General features: G+C 47.5%; 1 protein-coding gene and 1 pseudogene across 1 annotated transcript in view; one reads left to right on the top strand and one right to left on the bottom strand.

Annotated features, from left to right (window-relative positions):
- LOC139533923 (LHFPL tetraspan subfamily member 3 protein-like) overlaps positions 1–12,941 on the top strand; it is a 41,106-nt gene extending 28,165 nt beyond the window's left edge. The window contains exons 2-4 of the mRNA XM_071332433.1: positions 10,650–10,877; positions 12,307–12,347; positions 12,456–12,941. Coding sequence (XP_071188534.1) covers positions 10,650–10,877; positions 12,307–12,326 — 248 coding nt within the window. The 3' untranslated portion in view covers positions 12,327–12,347; positions 12,456–12,941. The remainder of the gene's footprint in view (positions 1–10,649; positions 10,878–12,306; positions 12,348–12,455) is intronic.
- A 7,233-nt stretch (positions 12,942–20,174) lies between these two features.
- Positions 20,175–22,712, bottom strand: LOC139533922 (E3 ubiquitin-protein ligase TRIM39-like; annotated as a pseudogene).

The following is a 22,712-nucleotide window of genomic DNA, read 5'->3' as shown; positions in this document are numbered from 1 at the left end:
TGGCGAGATCATGGAACGGGCAGTCTTTCCCCGGGAGGAAGAGCAGCTCCGTCTTGCCGAGGTTCAGCTTGAGGTGGTGATCCGTCATCCACACTGATATGTCTGCCAGACATGCAGAGATGCGATTCGCCACCTGGTTATCAGAGGGGGGAAAGGAGAAGATTAATTGTGTGTCGTCTGCATAGCAATGATAGGAGAGACCATGTGAGGATATGACAGAGCCAAGTGACTTGGTGTATAGCGAGAATAGGAGAGGGCCTAGAACAGAGCCCTGGGGGACACCAGTGGTGAGAGCACGTGGTGCGGAGACAGATTCTCGCCACGCCACCTGGTAGGAGCGACCTGTCAGGTAGGACGCAATCCAAGCGTGGGCCGCGCCGGAGATGCCCAGCTCGGAGAGGGTGGAGAGGAGGATCTGATGGTTCACAGTATCAAAGGCAGCCGATAGGTCTAGAAGGATGAGAGCAGAGGAGAGAGAGTTAGCTTTAGCAGTGCGGAGCGCCTCCGTGACACAGAGAAGAGCAGTCTCAGTTGAATGACTAGTCTTGAAACCTGACTGATTTGGATCAAGAAGGTCATTCTGAGAGAGATGGCAGGAGAGCTGGCCAAGGACGGCACGTTCAAGAGTTTTGGAGAGAAAAGAAAGAAGGGATACTGGTCTGTAGTTGTTGACATCGGAGGGATCGAGTGTAGGTTTTTTCAGAAGGGGTGCAACTCTCGCTCTCTTGAAGACGGAAGGGACGTAGCCAGCGGTCAAGGATGAGTTGATGAGCGAGGTGAGGTAAGGGAGAAGGTCTCCGGAAATGGTCTGGAGAAGAGAGGAGGGGATAGGGTCAAGCGGGCAGGTTGTTGGGCGGCCGGCCGTCACAAGACGCGAGATTTCATCTGGAGAGAGAGGGGAGAAAGAGGTCAAAGCACAGGGTAGGGCAGTGTGAGCAGAACCAGCGGTGTCGTTTGACTTAGCAAACGAGGATCGGATGTCGTCGACCTTCTTTTCAAAATGGTTGACGAAGTCATCCGCAGAGAGGGAGGAGGGGGGAGGAGGGGGAGGAGGATTCAGGAGGGAGGAGAAGGTGGCAAAGAGCTTCCTAGGGTTAGAGGCAGATGCTTGGAATTTAGAGTGGTAGAAAGTGGCTTTAGCAGCAGAGACAGAAGAGGAGAATGTAGAGAGGAGGGAGTGAAAGGATGCCAGGTCCGCAGGGAGGCGAGTTTTCCTCCATTTCCGCTCGGCTGCCCGGAGCCCAAGTGTACCCTTGTACATTTGGTAGAAATAAGGCATGTAGAACCTTGTGTTTCGGTCGACTGTTTATTTTTTTCCCCCCTGGCTATTATGAATAGCTAATAATACTATAACTGCTGTGGTCTTGCCTGGGCCTGGGGCTGATACAGACGTGGGCGGCTTGCTGCTGAATGATTGGGTTATTCATTTGATCCTCAATCACTTTTACGGCACACTGTCCACCAGGGACCATCCATAAACCCCTCTGCTTTAGGAATGGAGAACAGAAGCAGATTTCTCTGCTGTGAATAGGATAGGACTTTTTCCCAGTCAGGGTAGAAAAGAGTCAAAGGTCAAAGTAATGAATTGCAGAACAAATGCAACATATCTATTGGTTTAATAAAGAACCACCATTGCTGCTCAATTAAGGACAGGGTGGAGTAGTCTTGCTTGTTGAACACTTCCTTTCCTCTCTTTATGTGTCAGATGGGACGCATTGGGATTCTAACCCTGTAACCTCCCGATGGTACTTCCATTCAGCAAGCCCTCCCTCTATCCCTCTATCTTCTCCCCCATCCACACTCCATCTATGTATTCCCACCTTCCTCCTCTCCTCTCTCCCTAGGAAAGAAAATAACAGGCACCTTATATAACTCTTACTCTGTTCAGACACTCGTTGTATAAACTAATAGTGCTTGTTCCTGACATGATGCTCTTTGCCCCTGTCTGCCTGCTCCACCTGTGCACAGTAGAGAAGCAACAGCTACAATTGATGTCATTCTGAGCCATAGAGACAGAGTGCTCAGCTCCTTCCCTCTCTCATTCTGTCCCTCTCTTTCTAATCTCATTCCTTTGCCTTTATCTCTCCCCCTCTCCTTCCCTGTCTGCCTCCTTGTAAAATCCTTGTCGGCCCCAATGACAAGTGAAACAAGTTGTCGTGGAGGGAGAGAGAAAAAGAAGCATGCCAATGCTATAGTCTTCCGGAGTGTGTTGGATGCATACAGAGATGAGGGGGAAAAATGCACTCTAATCCAAACCACAGAGCAGCTCATGTAAGCCAGTTGGGTGAATGCAGCAGATCTCCAGTGGGGGTTTCAGCACCTCTTGATTGGACAGCTCCCTGCTAGCATTACAATTCAACAGTCTAAAATCAATCTCTTTGGCTGTAATCACATTGACTGCTCTGTTTGTACAGTCAATATGCAGTGCTGTAATTGGCTGTGTGTGTGTGAGTGTGCGTGCACATGGGTGTTTGCATTTGTGCATTTGATGAGCTAATGAGCCTGGCCATATGCAGCAGACGGCACAGCATCCATGTCACACAGCCTGCATCCCCACATTACCCTCAGCCCTTAACACACTGACCCTGTGACCAGCAGCACTATGGGAGGGTTGAGGGGAAGGTGTAAGAGAGGGAAAGGGGGGGAGAGGAGAGAGCCCAATTTTCATCTATCTGTCTCTGCCCCAATTTACACCCTCTATATATGCATTTGGCATGGTTCACCTTCGCACTGAAAGAAAACCTGCACGCACGCACAAACACAGCCTCAATCCCAACCAGCCAGCCTCAATCCCAACCAGCCAGCCTCAATCCCAACCAGCCAGCCTCAATCCCAACCAACCAGCCAGCCTCAATCCCAACCAACCAGCCAGCCTCAATCCCAACCAACCAACCAGCCTCAATCCCAACCAACCAACCAGCCTCAATCCCAACCAACCAGCCAGCCTCAATCCCAACCAACCAGCCAGCCTTAATCACAACAAACCAGCCAGCCTCAATCACAACCAACCAACCAGCCTCAATCACAACCAACCAACCAGCCTCAATCACAACCAACCAACCAGCCTCAATCCCAACCAGCCAGCCTCAATCCCAACCAGCCAGCCTCAATCCCAACCAACCAACCAGCCTCAATCCCAACCAACCAGCCAGCCTCAATCACAACCAACCAGCCAGCCTCAATCAAGACATTAAGCAGCCGTGGAGTGAAAGGGCGGAGAACTGGGCCTGTAATCTGTCTGTGTTGAGGAGAAGCAGCAACAGTTGGCGGGAGGATGGAGACGAGGAGTGAGAGGACTGAAAGTTCCCGACTCTGACTCCTCCACTCCCCGATTTTCCCCCCCCCCCCCCCCCCCCAGGCCTCTACCCCGCCAACAGCTATCAGCTGGGAGGAGAAGAAGAGAGAAAGAGAGTGAACAAGGACAGACTCTTAACTTTCAACGAGAGAAGGTTGGAGAATCTTCAGAAACTACCTAAAAACATAGTATGCAATATGTGGTAATGGCTTGTTCTATATCCACATCTGATGCTGTCAACACATGAGAGGGGGAGAGAAAGAGAGAGGATGACGAGAGAGAAAGATGGGGAGAGAGAGGAAGAAAAGCCAAGGAACGAGAGAGAGGCAGGGAGTAGAGAGGAGGGAGAGGGGAAGATCTAGAGAAGGGGGAGATAGTGAAGGATATATACAGTACACTGAACAAAAATATGAACAAACATGTAAAGTTTTGGTCCCATGTTTCATGAGCTGAAATAAAAGATCCCTGAAATGTTCCATACGCACAAAAAGCTAATTTCTCTCATGTTGTGCACAAATTTGTTAAAATTTGTTAACATTTCTCCTTTGTCAAGATAATCCATCCACCTGACAGGTGTGGCATATCAAGAAGCTGATTAAACAGCATGGTCATTACACAGGTGCACCTTGTGCTGGGGACAATAAAACGCCACTCTAAAATGTGCAGTTTTGTCACACAACACAATGCCATAGATGTTTTGAGTGAGCATGCAATTGGCATGCTGACTGCAGGAATGTCCATCAGAGCAGTTTCCAGAGAATTTTATGTTAACTTCTCTACCATAAGCCGCCTCCAACATCGTTTTAGAGAATTTGGCAGTACGTCCAACCGGTCTCACAACCACAGACCATGTGTATGGCGACGTGTGGACGAGAGGTTTGCTGATGTCAACGTTGTGAACAGAGTGCCCCATGGTGGCGTCAGTGGCTCATTAATTGTCATTGGCTCATTAATTGACTTATTCAATGTTTGCCTGAGACTTAAACTTTAGGCTCCTTGTTCATTACAGATGTAGGATCTTAACCCATATTGTCACAGTAAAATAATCCTGCAACAACAGGATTTGAACATTTGATGTTGCCTGTTTGTTGGTTAGGCTATTAGTTGGCCAAAAGTAGTCTACATGAAAAGTGCAATACTGTTAATATAAACGTGTGTTAGTGTGGGTTTTCAGGGACTTTTGTAAATCACAAGGCTCATCTGCATTTCATGTGGTGCAGGAAAATTGATAACAAAAGTGATCAAATTAAGATCCTACATATGTAGGATCCCATGCTCTCTCCTCACTCTGCATCTCCCTGGCTCACTGCAAGAGGAAGTGAATGGGTAAATTATGTTTTTATTATTTATGATGAGTTCAGAGTTAGAATGACTGCCCTCCTCTCAGTCTGGATCCAAGCTATAAGACCACCTCAGGACCGTATTGTCTTATTTATGAAAAGGTCTGGAAGTGAGAGGACCATAGTCAAATGCAGAGCATCCAATCCAACGCTCTCTTACACACAGCACATATAAACAAGATCAACGTTGAAAACGAGAGAAACTCATAGGTGTCCCAACCTCTGATCCGAGAACAGTGATTAGCAATGTGGATCATCAGTGCCGGAGTCTGATGCAGCGCTAACGCTCCCGGCTAGGACAATCTGTTCCCAATGATTCATAAATAGAGAGGCGTAGGTGATCATATCCCAATGTAATCAAGGTTTGAAATTATTATGTTTTTGTCAAATGCTATCGGTTTGGGCTACTTACGGTCAATTTGCAGAGTACAAATTATTTAACATTTTGTTCCGGCCCCGACCATTCGCTCAGGAAAAAATTGTCCCGTGGCTGAATGTATTGACTGAAACACATACACTTAAATGTAATGTAATTGGGGACCCCTGGTGTAGCGGGTGTGGGATTAGATTAGAGCTATTACATGCTTTAACATCAGTGTGCATTATTACAGACCAGTTAGCACTGTTTGTATCATTACCACAATTCTGATCCATATCATCATCTCCTGTTTAACTCCAGACTAACAGGAAACCACATGTCCTGTTTAACTCCAGACTAACAGGAAACCACATGTCCGGTTTAACTCTAGACTAACAGGAAACCACATGTCCGGTTTAACTCCAGACTAACAGGAAACCACATATCCTGTTTAACTCCAGACTAACAGGAAACCACATATCCTGTTTAACTCCAGACTAACAGGAAACCACATGTCCTGTTTAACTCCAGACTAACAGGAAACCACATATCCTGTTTAACTCCAAACTAACAGGAAACCATATGTCCTGTTTAACTCCAGACTAACAGGAAACCACATGTCCTGTTTAACTCCAGACTAACAGGAAACCACATGTCCTGTTTAACTCCAGACAAACAGGACGTGGTTTCCTGTTAAACTCCAGACTAACAGGAAACCACATGTCCTGTTTAACTCCAGACTAACAGGAAACCACATGTCCGGTTTAACTCCAGACTAACAGGAAACCACATGTTAGGAGAGAACAGAAACACATTGGGGAAACACTGCACCGCCCACAACCGCAGGGCTCTCCAGAGGGTGGTGCGGTCTGCACAACGCATCACCGGGGGCAAACTACCTGCCCTCCAGGACACCTACAGCACCCGATGTCACAGGAAGGCCAAAAAGATCATCAAGGACAATAACCACCCGAGCCACTGCCTGTTCACCCCGCTTCCAACCAGAAGGCGAGGTCAGTACAGGTGCATCAAAGCTGGGACAGAGAGATTGTTAAACAGCTTCTATCTAGAGGCCATCAGATTGTTAATCAGCCATCACTAGCACAGAGAGGCGGCTGCCTACCTACAGACTTGATATCATTAGCCACTTTAATAAATGGAACACTAGTCACGTTAATAATGCCACTAAGAATGTTTACATATCTCGCATTACTCATCTCATATGTATATACTGAATACTGTATCCTTCACTATCTATTCTTTACTATCTATTGCATCTTAGCCGCTCTCACTGCTCATCCATATATTTTATACTTATATACTCTCATCCCATTCCTTTACTAGATTGTGTGTATTAGGTTTTGTTGTGGAATTGTTGATATTACCTGTTAGATATTGCTGCACTGTTGGATCTAGAAGCACAAGCATTTCACTACACTCACAATAACATCTGCTAACCATGTGTATGTGACCAATACAATTTGATTTGATTTGTGTTTCTTTCTCACTTTCTCCAGTTCCTCTCCGCTCCTTTCAATTCAATACGAAGGGCTTTATTGGCATGGGAAACATATGTTAACATTGCCAAAGCAGGTGGAATAGATAATAAAAAATTAACAGTAAATATTACACTCACAAAAGTTTCAAAGGAATAGACACATTTCAAATATCATGTTATGTCTATATACAGTGTTGTAACGATGTGAAAATAGTAAAAGTACAAAGTGGAAAATAAATAAACATAAATATGGTTTGTATTTACAATGGTGTTTTTTTTTCACTGGTTGCTCTTTTCTTGTGGCAACAGGTCACCAATATTCCTGCTGTGATGCTCTATCATTTCCTGAGGTTCTGTGAGTGAATGAGAGGGAGGGAGGAAGAAAAGAGAGAGAGAGGGATGGAGAGAAAGAGAGGGCTGCTCTTTCATTTCCTGAGATTGTGTCTTAAATCTATCTACTTATCTCTCTGTACTCTCTTGCTGTCTCTTTAGCTTAGCCTCTGACAGCAATGTGCCCTTCCACGACTGTTAACACACACAAATGCCTCTACTACGGACTCTGCTGCTGTGACTGTGTGGGACTGCTAGATATCCTCTGACAATACTCTTATTGATCTGTTACCACAGCCTGCACTGACATCTCTGTGTTATTGTCACACGCTCGGAACAAGTGAATTGAATTGAAGACAGTCCCAGTGTCTCTGGCTGGAGTGGGTGTGTGTACTGTTCGTGTCCATGGGGAGCTGCAGTGGTCACTCTGACAGTGGTCAGGAGATCAGGAGAGGGAATCAATCAGCTAGTGAACAGAGGAGAGGAGAGATTACAGGAGTAGGGGAACAGGAGAGACTACAGGGGGAGGAGGAGAGACTACAGGGGGAGGAGGGACTACAGGGGGAGGGTGAGAGGAGGGACTACAGAAGGGGTGGAGGAGAGGAGGGACTACAGGAGGGGAGGAGGAGAGACTACAGGATGAGGAGAGACTACAGGATGACGAGGAGAGACTACAGGGGGAAGAGGAGAGACTAGAGGGGGAGAGGAGAGATTACAGGGGGGGAGGATAGAAGAGATTACAGGGAGAGGGGGGACTACAGAGGGGGAGGGGAGACTACAGGGGGAGGAGGGGAGACTACAGGGGGAGGAGGAGAGACTACAGGGGGGGAGTAGAGACTACAGGGGGAGGGATGGAGGAGAGACTACAGGGGGAGGAGTAGAGACTACAGGGGGGGAGTAGAGACTACAGGGGGAGGGATGGAGGAGAGACTACAGGGGGGAGTAGAGACTACAGGGGGAGGGATGGAGGAGAGACTACAGGGGGAGGAGTAGAGACTACAGGGGGGGGGAGTAGAGACTACAGGGGGAGGGATGGAGGAGAGACTACAGGGGGAGGAGGAGAGACTACAGGGGGGGAGTAGAGACTACAGGGGGAGGGATGGAGGAGAGACTACAGGGGGAGGAGGAGAGGCTACAAGGGGGAGGAGAGACTACAGGGGGAGGAGTAGAGACTACAGGGGGAGGGATGGAGGAGAGACTACAGGGGGAGGAGAGACTGGAGGGATGGGGGAGAGACTACAGGGGGAGGAGGGGGGAGGCGATACTACAGGGGGAGAGATGGAGGAGAGACTGGAGGTATGGAGGAGAGACTACAGGGGGAGAAGGGGGGAGGAGGAGAGACTACAGGAGGAGGAATGGAGGAGAGACTACAGGGGGAGGGGGGAGGGGAGGAGGAGAGACTACAGGGGGAGGGGGGAGGAGAGACTACAGGGGGGGATGGAGGAGAGACTACAGGGGAAGGGGAGGGGGGAGGAGAGACTACAGGGGGAGGGATGGAGGAGAGACTACAGGGGGAGGGATGGAGGAGAGACTACAGGGGGAGGGGAGGAGGAGAGACTACAGGGGGAAAGATGGAGGAGAGACTACAGGGGGAGGGATGGAGGAGAGACTACAGGGGGAGGGATGGAGGAGAGACTACAGGGGGAGGGGAGGAGGAGAGACTACAGGGGGAGGAATGGAGGAGAGACTACAGCGGGAGGGGAGGAGGAGAGACTACAGGGGGAGGGATGGTGGAGAGACTACAGGGAGAGGGATGGAGGAGAGACTACAGGGGGAGGGATGGAGGAGAGACTACAGGGGGAGGGGAGGAGGAGAGACTACAGGGGGAGGGATGGAGGAGAGACTACAGGGGAAGGGGAGGGGGGAGGAGAGACTACAGGGGGAGGGATGGAGGAGAGACTACAGGGGGAGGGGTGGAGGAGAGGAGGGACTACAGGAGGGGAGGAGGAGAGACTACAGGATGAGGAGAGACTACAGGATGACGAGGAGAGACTACAGGGGGAAGAGGAGAGACTAGAGGGGGAGAGGAGAGATTACAGGGGGAGGAGGATAGAAGAGATTACAGGGAGAGGGGGGACTACAGAGGGGGAGGGGAGACTACAGGGGGAGGAGGAGAGACTACAGGGGGGGAGTAGAGACTACAGGGGGAGGGATGGAGGAGAGACTACAGGGGGAGGAGTAGAGACTACAGGGGGAGGGATGGAGGAGAGACTACAGGGGGGGAGTAGAGACTACAGGGGGAGGGATGGAGGAGAGACTACAGGGGGAGGAGGAGAGACTACAGGGGGGAGGAGAGACTACAGGGGGAGAAGGAGAGACTACAGGGGGGAGTAGAGACTACAGGGGGAGGGATGGAGGAGAGACTACAGGGGGAGGGGTGGAGGAGAGGAGGGACTACAGGAGTGGAGGAGGAGAGACTACAGGATGAGGAGAGACTACAGGATGAGGAGAGACTACAGGATGACGAGGAGAGACTACAGGGGGGGAGTAGAGACTACAGGGGGAGGGATGGAGGAGAGACTACAGAGGGAGGAGAAGAGACTACAGGGGGGGAGTAGAGACTACAGGGGGAGGGATGGAGGAGAGACTACAGGGGGAGGAGGAGAGACTACAGGGGGGGAGTAGAGACTACAGGGGGAGGGATGGAGGAGAGACTACAGGGGGAGGGATGGAGGAGAGACTACAGGGGGAGGAGGAGAGACTACAGGGGGGAGTAGAGACTACAGGGGGAGGGATGGAGGAGAGACTACAGGGGGAGGAGAGACTGGAGGGATGGGGGAGAGACTACAGGGGGAGGAGGGGGAGGCGGTACTACAGGGGGAGAGATGGAGGAGAGACTGGAGGTATGGAGGAGAGACTACAGGGGGAGAAGGGGGGAGGAGGAGAGACTACAGGAGGAGGAATGGAGGAGAGGCTACAGGGGAAGGGGGGAGGGGAGGAGGAGAGACTACAGGGGGAGGGGAGGAGGAGCGACTACAGGGGGGGATGGAGGAGAGACTACAGGGGAAGGGGAGGGGGGAGGAGAGACTACAGGGGGAGGGATGGAGGAGAGACTACAGGGGGAGGGATGGAGGAGAGACTACAGGGGGAAAGATGGAGGAGAGACTACAGGGGGAGGGATGGAGGAGAGACTACAGGGGGAGGGATGGAGGAGAGACTACAGGGGGAGGGATGGAGGAGAGACTACAGGGGGAGGGATGGAGGAGAGACTACAGGGGGAGGGGAGGAGGAGAGACTACAGCGGGAGTGGAGGAGGAGAGACTACAGGGGGAGGGATGGTGGAGAGACTACAGGGAGAGGGATGGAGGAGAGACTACAGGGGGAGGGATGGAGGAGAGACTACAGGGGGAGGGATGGAGGAGAGACTACAGGGGGAGGGGAGGAGGAGAGACTACAGGGGGAGGGATGGAGGAGAGACTACAGGGGAAGGGGAGGGGGGAGGAGAGACTACAGGGGGAGGGATGGAGGAGAGACTACAGGGGGAGGGATGGAGGAGAGACTACAGGGGGAGGGGTGGAGGAGAGACTACAGGGGGAGGGATGGTGGAGAGACTACAGGGGGAGGGATGGAGGAGAGACTACAGGGGGAGAGATGGAGGAGAGACTACAGGGGGAGGGTGATGAGTTCAGAATGCTCCATAGATATGGTATGGGTTAAGCTAACACTATCTCTCTTTGTCTCTTTCTCTCTCTCTCTCTCTCCCTCCATCTTTCTGTGTTTCTCCTGTACTCTCTCTTTTCTGTAATCTCCCCCTTTCCCCCACTTCTTCCTTTCTCCCTCCCTCTGTCTCTCCATCCCCCCATCCCTCCCTCCCTCCTCCTATCCCAGGTACGTGCCTGATTCTGGGCTGTATGATCTACCCAGACGGCTGGGACAGTGATGAGGTGAAGAGGATGTGTGGGGAGCAGACAGACAAGTACACCCTGGGAGCGTGCTCCGTGCGCTGGGCCTACATCCTGGCTATCATGGGCATCATGGACGCCCTGATACTCTCCTTCCTGGCCTTCGTCCTGGGAAACCGTCAGGATGGGCTGATGGCTGATGAGCTGCTGGATAGTAAGGACAACACTTAATCTAAGATCAGCTTGGGATTTTAGGTCATTATGAATAAGATTACATGGACAGGAGGGACCTGATTCTAGATCAGGACTCCTACCCTGAGATGCTTTGTGAATATGAGCTGTGGACTTTCCTCATATGAGCATGCCATACAGAGTCTGTCTCACAAAGTGATATGTGTGATAGTTCAAGTCTGTGTAAGGTCATAGAGCAATGCTCTTCAACCCTGCTCCTGGGGACCACAGGGTGTCTACCTGTCTCTGAAGGGCAGCACCATACTGATGTGTTAGTGCTGTGCTGGACCAAACACCTGCACACCCTTTGGCTCTCCGGGACCATGAGTGAAGAACACTGTTGCACAGAATAACAGAACCTCTGTCACTGAAGTCTGAGCCGCCTCTCCTCCAGACCCTTCCACATCTCCCATATCTTGGGGTTTAATGTATTTAGGCTAATAAATACACATTTCTCATCAACCCCCTCCTCCAAAGCCCAGAGCATGGGGTGGGTGTGTATCAAATGTAACAACTGTACCCTGCTGTCCAAACCCCACAACCCACATGGTAGATATTCATATTCCGTCCCTTTTTATGCAAGTATTTTCAGCATAATTTCACATACCCGAGCCACCACCAATTAACATATTTTAACTGCTTCTGACATAACACCTGCTTACTGTTATTACCAATGGGATTGGGAATTGGTGAGTCAGAGGGAGAGAGAGAGAGAACGTGTGAGAATGAGAGAGGAAGATAAGAAAACAAGATGGCAGAGTCAAAGAGAATGGATAAAACGACAAGAAGGGGGAAGGAAAAGAAAAAAAGAAATGGAAAGGAGAGGGAGTTGTAGAAAATAAGATGGAAGAAAAAGGGAGAGAATTTACGGAGTCATGAATTACTAATGGCTGTTTACACAGCTTGGCTATCAGCCTGTCTAAATGAATCACGAGCTGATCGGCTAGGGCTGCCTGTTGGTGCAGGAGAACGCCATGGAACAGAGGGAGGATGCCGTTATCAGCTATGGGACAGGAGGAGAGAGAGAGTCTCAATTGGGCACACATTCAAATTAAGTCTAGTAGGCTCTGCTTCCAAAATCCGAGACACCCTCAATTATCAATGTTATAGCGTTTCAAGATGTCTGACTTCACATTATCAGCTATAAGACGAGAGAGAGTGACTGAGTCTCATTTTGGCAAAGTGATGAATTGTTCTGTTGCAGTAACGTATGCGTCAGTCCACTGATTAACTATGTTTATAAAGGAGGTCTCTGAGCCATTTAGATAAGGATGTCATTACCTTACTACTGATTGGTGACTTTTCCTCACTACTGCCACCCTCTGGTATGTCTCTGTTACTACAAGTACACGAGCTCAAGCGGTATTCATAGTGACATTACCAATGCTAACCTCTCCTTTCTGTCCTCACAGAGACTGGTAATTCCATATAAACAGCCAAATACTGTACAAAGGTGGGTGTGCTTTTTGTGAATTGTGAATGATCTGATATACTTTCATGGGATCAATATCCATATGCTTACGTTGCCATTGGTAAATCTAGTTGTGTTCTTTGTTCACAGGTGTCGGTGCCCATCAGAGGTAAAGATAATGTAACACAACGTTCCAGCTTCATACCTGTCACTCTGGAAGTGGAAAGGAGAATGAAGACGAATGAATGAAAGGAGGAGACACATCCTCTCCAAGAGAACCCACTTAGTAAAGACCAACCCCTACGGACCCTTTCTCATCCAGGCATGACCTTGATATTGGCAACAACAGATGGAAGACTTCATATTGTTTTATGAAATGAAATCCGTTACTGAGTGGACACAGTAGGCCGATGACTTAACGGGCGGCAGATAGCGTAGCTGTTAGAGCATTGGGTCAGTAACCGAAAGGTCGCTGGTTTGAATACCTGAGCTGACAAGGTCGTTGTGCCCCCTGAGCAAGGCGCTTCACCCTGATTTGCTCCAGAGGCGCTGTACTACTATGACTGACCCTGTAAAACAACACATTTCACTGCACCTATCTGGTGTATGTGACAATAAAACATATTAGGAAACATACGAGAAAAGTTTTGTTTGTGAAAAAGAACATGAGATTCTGTCCCACCATTCAAGGCCATAGAAAAACACAAATTAACCCAGCGTTTCCCAAACTCAGTCCTGGGGACCTCCAAGGGGTGCACGTTTTGGTTTTTGCCCTAGCATTTGACCCAACTGATTAAAATAATTAACTAATCGTCAAGCTTTGAAAACTTGAATCAGCTGTGTAGTAGTTGGACAAAAACCAAAACATGCACCCCTTGAGGTCCCCAGGACCGAGTTTGGGAAACGGTGAACTAACACATGACCGCACATGACCGCTAGGCTACAGCATTGGATTGTTCAGACGTCTGATCAAACAGAGCTGTCGTCTTTATTGTGTCAAACTCACCTCTGGACCACATGTACCTGAACTGTGGATTCCTTCTTGACTTGTGTTCCACTCTTTGCTCTTCATTGGGCTCATCATTGTAAGACTGTTTACAGTGGGTGAGCATGGGCCATGAGAACTGTAAGCACTGTCTGGCTTGCTGAGCCACCTTACTGGACTTTGTGGTGGAAGGGTTAGAGGTACCTGGGAACCTTGGGACGTCCCTACACAAAACCCTAACCTTTACCCTTACCTTAACCTTTTTTTAAATCTGATGTTCAATGGGGTGACATCAGAATTGGGACGTCCCACGGATCCCATTTAGACTTGTCCGTACTGGAAGACAACGGCTGACCAGAGAGTGATGCTCCACCACTGACACCACATTAAATGTCACTAAGTTGAAGGTAAAGAAGAAATCTTGTAGCTGTAATGAATGACTGTTGTGATAGAATCAGAGGTAGAGATCAGAGCCATGTAGGACTAAAGGTCGAGAGCAGGCTGCCAATCATAGTGTCCTTATCAACCCTGGAGAAAACCATGCTGAAGAACAATGTATTACGTAGAAGAATAGGCCTATTAACAAATCGAAATAGCTGTTTTACGTGTTGGAATATTATCTTGTCTCGACTATGATATTTACAAATCGATGCAGTATGTTAAAGCTATTGATTCACTTCAGATGTGCCATACAATGTATACAGACTGTATTGTAGAGTATTGCCATTTTACTATGGGAAGAAGTGTTTCCATAAAGTGTGGCCCAGTGTCTTGAATTGTATTATCTGGGAATATAACCTCACAATCCATCTGCAACTTTATCACTAGTAGCAATCTGTCGTTAACGGAAAGTCATTCTTGCTCTCTATCCAGCACATTTTATAAATTAATAAAAATACAATTTCTTGAAGGTCAAAATGTGGATGTTATGGCCGTTTAAAGGTACAGAACTGGTTGAAAAGATCAGTAGCCTCCAGAGCCCATGTAAACTCAAGTCACATAGCTTACCACTGCCACACAAACAGGGCTGCAACACAACTTTATAACTATTATGTCAGCAGTCTACTGCCAGCAGCAGAGCACCCTGCATCCCACTGCTGGCTTGTCCCTGAAGCAAAGCATGGTTGGTCCCGGTCAGTCCCTTGATGGAAGACCAGATGCTACTGGAAACGGTGTTGGAGGGCCAATAGGAGGCACTCTTTCATCTGGTCTAAGGAGATCCTAATGCCCCAGGGCACTGAAGGGGACATTGCCCTGCATAGGGTGCTGTCTTTCAGATGGGAAGTTAAAATGGGTGTCCTAACTCTCTGTGGTCATTAAAAATCCCATGGCACTTATTGTAAGAGTAGGGGGTTAAATTCCCAACCTGGCCACCTAATCATCCTCCTAATTGGCATATATCACTTTCCAGCTGGTGAGTGTAAAGTGCTTTATAAATCCACTCTCATTATGTTGTAAATGTGCCTAGTGTTCTTATAGGGCTTCTGGGCTGAAACAAGCTCAACTTAACATGCGAACCACAGGAAGCTGCTGTGGGGACGGCTCATAATAATGTCCGGAACGGCATCAATGGAATGGCATCATACCATTCCACTGATTCCGCACCAGCCATTACCACGAGCCTGTCCTCCCCAATTAAGGTGCCACCAACCTCCTGTGATGTGAACTAATCAACATGTGAACATATTCAATCAGTTCAAACCCCACCTACCTTATTATACTGACTAGTCCAAACCCCATCGTCCTTATTATACTGGCTAGTCCAAACCCCACCGACCTTATTATACTGGCTAGTACAAACCCCACCGACCTTATTATACTGGCTAGTCCAAACCCCACCTACCTTATTATACTGGCTAGTCCAAACCCCATCGACCTTATTATACTGGCTAGTCCAAACCCCACCTACCTTATTATACTGGCTAGTCCAAACCCCACCTACCTTATTATACTGGCTAGTCCAAACCCCACCTACCTTATTATACTGGCTAGTCCAAACCCCACCTACCTTATTATACTGGCTAGTCCAAACCCCACCTACCTTATTATACTGGCTAGTCCAAACCCCACCTACCTTATTATACTGGCTAGTCCAAACCCCACCTACCTTATTATACTGGCTAGTCCAAACCCCACCTACCTTATTATACTGGCTAGTCCAAACCCCACCTACCTTATTATACTGGCTAGTCCAAACCCCACCTACCTTATTATACTGGCTAGTCCAAACCCCACCTACCTTATTATACTGGCTAGTCCAAACCCCACCTACCTTATTATACTGGCTAGTCCAAACCCCACCTACCTTATTATACTGGCTAGTCCAAACCCCACCTACTTTATTATACTGGCTAGTCCAAACCCCACCTACCTTATTATACTGGCTAGTCCAAACCCCATCAACCTTATTATACTGGCTAGTCCAAACCCTATCGTCCTTATTATACTGGCTAGTCCAAACCCCACCTACCTTATTATACTGGCTAGTCCAAACCCCACCTACCTTATTATACTGGCTAGTCCAAACCCATCGACCTTATTATACTGGCTAGTCCAAACCCCACCGACCTTATTATACTGGCTAGTCCAAACCCTATCGTCCTTATTATACTGGCTAGTCCAAACCCCACCTACCTTATTATACTGGCTAGTCCAAACCCCACCTACCTTATTATACTGGCTAGTCCAAACCCATCGACCTTATTATACTGGCTAGTCCAAACCCCACCTACCTTATTATACTGGCTAGTCCAAACCCCACCTACCTTATTATACTGGCTAGTCCAAACCCCACCTACCTTATTATACTGGCTAGTACAAACCCCACCTACCTTATTATACTGGCTAGTCCAAACCCCACCTACCTTATTATACTGGCTAGTCCAAACCCCACCTACCTTATTATACTGGCTAGTCCAAACCCCACCTACCTTATTATACTGGCTAGTCCAAACCCCACCTACCTTATTATACTGGCTAGTCCAAACCCCACCTACCTTATTATACTGGCTAGTCCAAACCCCACCTACCTTATTATACTGGCTAGTCCAAACCCCATCGTCCTTATTATACTGGCTAGTCCAAACCCCACCTACCTTATTATACTGGCTAGTCCAAACCCCACCTACCTTGTTATACTGGCTAGTACAAACCCCACCTACCTTATTATACTGGCTAGTCCAAACCCCACCTACCTTATTATACTGGCTAGTCCAAACCCCACCTACCTTATTATACTGGCTAGTCCAAACCCCACCTACCTTATTATACTGGCTAGTACAAACCCCACCGACCTTATTATACTGGCTAGTACAAACCCCACAGACCTTATTATACTGGCTAGTACAAACCCCACTACCTTATTATACTGGCTAGTCCAACCCCACCTACCTTATTATACTGGCTAGTACAAACCCCACCTACCTTATTATACTGGCTAGTCCAAACCCCACCTACCTTATTATACTGGCTAGTCCAAACCCCACCTACCTTATTATACTGGCTAGTCCAAACCCCACCTACCTTATTATACTGGCTAGTACAAACCCCACTACGTTATTATACTGGCTAGTCCAAACCCCACCTACTTTATTATACTGGCTAGTACAAACCCCATCTACCTTATTATACTGGCTAGTCCAAACCCCACCTACCTTATTATACTGGCTAGTGCAAACCCCACCTACCTTATTATACTGGCTAGTCCAACCCCCACCTACCTTATTATACTGACTAGTACAAACCCCACCTACCTTATTATACTGGCTAGTCCAAACCCCACCTACCTTATTATACTGGCTAGTCCAAACCCCACCTACCTTATTATACTGGCTAGTCCAACCCCCACCTACCTTATTATACTGGCTAGTCCAAACCCCACCTACCTTATTATACTGGCTAGTCCAAACCCCACCTACCTTATTATACTGGCTAGTCCAAACCCCACCTACCTTATTATACTGGCTAGTGCAAACCCCACCTACCTTATTATACTGGCTAGTCCAAACCCCACCTACCTTATTATACTGGCTAGTCCAACCCCCACCTACCTTATTATACTGGCTAGTCCAAACCCCACCTACCTTATTATACTGGCTAGTCCAAACCCCACCTACCTTATTATACTGGCTAGTCCAAACCCCACCTACCTTATTATACTGGCTAGTCCAACCCCCACCTACCTTATTATACTGACTAGTACAAACCCCACCTACCTTATTATACTGACTAGTACAAACCCCACCTACCTTATGATACTGGCTAGTCCAAACCCCACCTACCTTATTATACTGACTAGTACAAACCCCACCTACCCTATGATACTGGCTAGTCCAAACCCCACCTACCTTATTATACTGGCTAGTACAAACCCCACCTACCTTATTATACTGGCTAGTACAAACCCCACCTACCTTATTATACTGGCTAGTGCAAACCCCACCTACCTTATTATACTGGCTAGTCCAACCCCCACCTACCTTATTATACTGACTAGTACAAACCCCACCTACCTTATTATACTGGCTAGTCCAAACCCCACCTACCTTATTATACTGGCTAGTCTAAACCCCACCTACCTTATTATACTGGCTAGTCCAACCCCCACCTACCTTATTATACTGGCTAGTCCAAACCCCACCTACCTTATTATACTGGCTAGTCCAAACCCCACCTACCTTATTATACTGGCTAGTCCAAACCCCACCTACCTTATTATACTGGCTAGTGCAAACCCCACCTACCTTATTATACTGGCTAGTCCAACCCCCACCTACCTTATTATACTGGCTAGTCCAAACCCCACCTACCTTATTATACTGGCTAGTCCAAACCCCACCTACCTTATTATACTGGCTAGTCCAAACCCCACCTACCTTATTATACTGGCTAGTCCAAACCCCACCTACCTTATTATACTGGCTAGTACAACCCCCACCTACCTTATTATACTGGCTAGTACAACCCCCACCTACCTTATTATACTGGCTAGTACAAACCCCACTACCTTATTATACTGGCTAGTCCAAACCCCACCTACCTTATTATACTGGCTAGTACAAACCCCACCTACCTTATTATACTGGCTAGTCCAAACCCCACCTACCTTATTATACTGGCTAGTACAAACCCCACTACCTTATTAAACTGGCTAGTACAACCCCCACCTACCTTATTATACTGGCTAGTCCAAACCCCACCTACCTTATTATACTGGCTAGTCCAAACCCCACCTACCTTATTATACTGGCTAGTCCAAACCCCACCTACCTTATTATACTGGCTAGTCCAAACCCCACCTACCTTATTATACTGGCTAGTCCAAACCCCACCGACCTTATTATACTGGCTAGTACAAACCCCACCCACCTTATTATACTGGCTAGTACAAACCCCACCTACCTTATTATACTGGCTAGTCCAAACCCCACCTACCTTATTATACTGGCTAGTACAACCCCCACCTACCTTATTATACTGGCTAGTACAACCCCCACCTACCTTATTATACTGGCTAGTACAAACCCCACTACCTTATTATACTGGCTAGTCCAAACCCCACCTACCTTATTATACTGGCTAGTACAAACCCCACCTACCTTATTATACTGGCTAGTCCAAACCCCACCTACCTTATTATACTGGCTAGTACAAACCCCACTACCTTATTAAACTGGCTAGTACAACCCCCACCTACCTTATTATACTGGCTAGTCCAAACCCCACCTACCTTATTATACTGGCTAGTCCAAACCCCACCTACCTTATTATACTGGCTAGTCCAAACCCCACCTACCTTATTATACTGGCTAGTGCAAACCCCACCTACCTTATTATACTGGCTAGTCCAACCCCCACCTACCTTATTATACTGGCTAGTCCAAACCCCACCTACCTTATTATACTGGCTAGTCCAAACCCCACCTACCTTATTATACTGGCTAGTCCAACCCCCACCTACCTTATTATACTGGCTAGTCCAAACCCCACCTACCATATTATACTGGCTAGTCCAAACCCCACCTACCTTATTATACTGGCTAGTACAAACCCCACCTACCTTATTATACTGGCTAGTCCAAACCCCACCTACCTTATTATACTGGCTAGTCCAACCCCCACCTACCTTATTATACTGGCTAGTCCAAACCCCACCTACCTTATTATACTGGCTAGTACAAACCCCACCCACCTTATTATACTGGCTAGTACAAACCCCACCTACCTTATTATACTGGCTAGTCCAAACCCCACCTACCTTATTATACTGGCTAGTACAACCCCCACCTACCTTATTATACTGGCTAGTACAACCCCCACCTACCTTATTATACTGGCTAGTACAAACCCCACTACCTTATTATACTGGCTAGTCCAAACCCCACCTACCTTATTATACTGGCTAGTACAAACCCCACCTACCTTATTATACTGGCTAGTCCAAACCCCACCTACCTTATTATACTGGCTAGTACAAACCCCACTACCTTATTAAACTGGCTGTCTGGTCAGCAAGCAGTGATATGTTCCAGGTGGTTTCCAAGTGTAGCTGGAGGAGTTGACTGCATGAAAAAGTGTATTTACGGGTTAACACTGGAGTGCACAGTCCAAAAATCTCTGCACACATCCCGTACATATCCGATAACAGACCACTTTTGTGTGTGGACATTTACAGACATGTATATGTAATCGGAGATGTATGGGACAATGTGCCGTAAATGTGCCTTTTCATGCAGTGTGTGAGTGTGTATGAAAATCTGGGATAAACAAACAGAAGAGGTGAGGAACCAGGGAAAGAGGTTTGTCCCAACCATTTCCATGTACATAAAAACATGTAAATATTACCCTAAATAAATAAACTTTAAAACATACTCACTGCATCTGTGTTTCTTTAATGGTGTTTATTTCAAATGTAATGACATTTTTGTGTTACAATCAAAGACAGAACAAACAACACGAGAAAGGCACTTCAAAATATAGTCGTGTGTTGTGTTGTGTTGTAAAGCTTTGTCCCCATGCACGATGGGGAAAGGAGAGCACTTGTAACCACGAAGAGGCTGCTCAATCATTGATGTCAGAGATTACATGAAATGAATCACAATACAGTCACATCAGCACGACATTATTACATAAACACACATTATGTATATGTACATTAAGAAATGACCACACAGAAGAGACTGGAACAATTTCATCTAATATTAAACTAAATATTTGCAGGGATTTTTTTTTCTGTGATTCATGTGATAATGCAAAGTGCAGTATTTTAAACTTAACGGAATCAAGGTCCATGCTGAGTATTTGTCAGGATACCATTATCTTTGGAAACATCTCCACACTTCTGCAATGTCAAAACGTCATCCTCAGACTGTGTGATTGACAGGAGAGATAATCAGAGGAGCAGAGTTTTCATCCCCAAAATTAGCACAAGGTCCTAAGTATGGATATAGTTTCTTAGCGAAGGTGCAGCCAGTGTAAGAGTAGATATGAGACCTGGCCTCCACATCATAAAAGGACACCTGACCCTCCTCATAATCCACAAACACCCCCACCTTCTGGGGCTTTTCTCTCAGGGAGAGGAGGACAGGTGGGGAGGTACAGGCTAGGTACTTATACCTCTCCCTCAGTGCCACAGTCCAGTAACCATCCTTAGGGCTCAGTGTGATATTTCCCTTCCTGTCGATGGACTCTCTGGCCACTCCTAAATCCCACTTAGTCTTTCCCTTAACAGTCACCTCATAGTAAAATCTTCCTGAGGGGACACCTTTATTTCCAAGAACACAGGGACAGGTGGAAAACCTCTTTGGGTTGTCAAGGAGATCTTGTTGCTTCTGTTGATATCTCACTTCTTTCCCACTTGTAGACAGGATGATATAGCGGTTTGCCGTATCAGGGTCCAGAGTCACATCCACTGCATAGCGCTGCACCCTCTTCAATTTGACTTTATCCATCTCTTTATTCAGTGTCTCCTCCAGTTGGGACACAACTCTCCTCCCAGTCCCCACATACAGATCACTGTGAACACTGATCTCAGACCAGTCCTTGGTGTCTGGAGGGGTAGAGAGGGATGGAAAGCTCTGGAGGAGGTGGAGCTGGTCCTCAGTGTGTGAGAGCTGCTCCAGCTCAGTGCTTCTCCTCTGTAGCTCATTCATTTCCCGCTCCAGCTCTTTAATGAGCCCTTCAGCCTGCCTCTCCGCTTTTGTATGCTTCTCTTTGACCACCTCAATGAGCTCAGCCTGACTTCTCTCAATGGAGTGCACCAGAGCAGTGAATACCTGCACACTGTCTAATATCTTTCTATCTGCAACTCTCTTGCTGAGCTCTACAGGGTGCTTGATCTCCTTAACCTTTCTAGATCTTGCATGCATCATCTGCTGTACTTCTGCCATCATCTTCCCCAGTTCAGCCATCTTCTCTCCATACTCTTCCTCTAGAGGGACTGTGTTGTGAGTCTTGTGGTCTGCCTCAGTGCAGAACTGACACACACATGTCTGATCACTCCTACAGAACAGCTCCAGGAGCCGGTCATGCTTCTTACACATCCTGTCTTCCAGGTTCTCCACAGGGTTGATCAGCTTGTGTCTCTTTAAGGCTGCGACTCTCTGATGAGGCTCCAGGTGAGTCTCACAGTAAGAGGTCTGACACACCAGGCAGGACTTCAGGGCCTTGAGCTTCATCCCAGTGCAGATGTCACAGGAGACTTCTCCAGTTTTGGCAGGGAGTTGGTCTGAGCTGCTGGTGGCTTTCACTTGAACTGATTTCCTGAACTCTCAGAAATGAATGTATTGATGAACAGATCTGGTCTCCTGTAAAATGTTTTTTTACACATGGGACACTGGCACAGGTCATTGCCATCCCAATACTTCCTGATACAGGACATGCAGTAGTTGTGTCCACATTGAATAGAGACCGGCTCAGTGAACACATCCAGACAGATGGAGCACGGGAACTGCTCTTCAGCGAGGACACGGCTGGAGGACGCCATATCTAGACAGAGACCAAGGTAAAACCATAAAGCATTTCCTGCAATCAGTCTGCTCTTGATAGTTTGCCAGCATTGCCTTACGGGCAGACTAACCAATCTTGATACAAGGTGTTACTAAGAAACTTAGAAAATAGTTATATAACCAAAGAACAAAGAGTTAACGTTGGCCAACTGTAGCAGAGAAAAAAGAGAATAAACAAACAGTGTAGAGCTGATCTTCAAATGTCCATGTTAATCTCTCTACTCACCTGCATGTGTTTGTGGATAAGATTTCTGTTCTACTTTCTGTTTGGCGTTAAGAGGTCCAAAGACTGAATTTCACTATTTAACAGTTTTCTGAAGAGCTGGGGAGTTTGGTTTCATGCACAACATATGGCTAGCTTTAGTTTCACTTCAGAGAAATGACATTGAAAATGTTCTTCCTCCCCACCCAACACTG

Source organism: Salvelinus alpinus, chromosome 11 (assembly GCF_045679555.1).
Source record: "Salvelinus alpinus chromosome 11, SLU_Salpinus.1, whole genome shotgun sequence".
NCBI classification, from domain to species: domain Eukaryota; kingdom Metazoa; phylum Chordata; class Actinopteri; order Salmoniformes; family Salmonidae; genus Salvelinus; species Salvelinus alpinus.
This window is presented reverse-complemented; position numbering and strand designations above follow the sequence as displayed.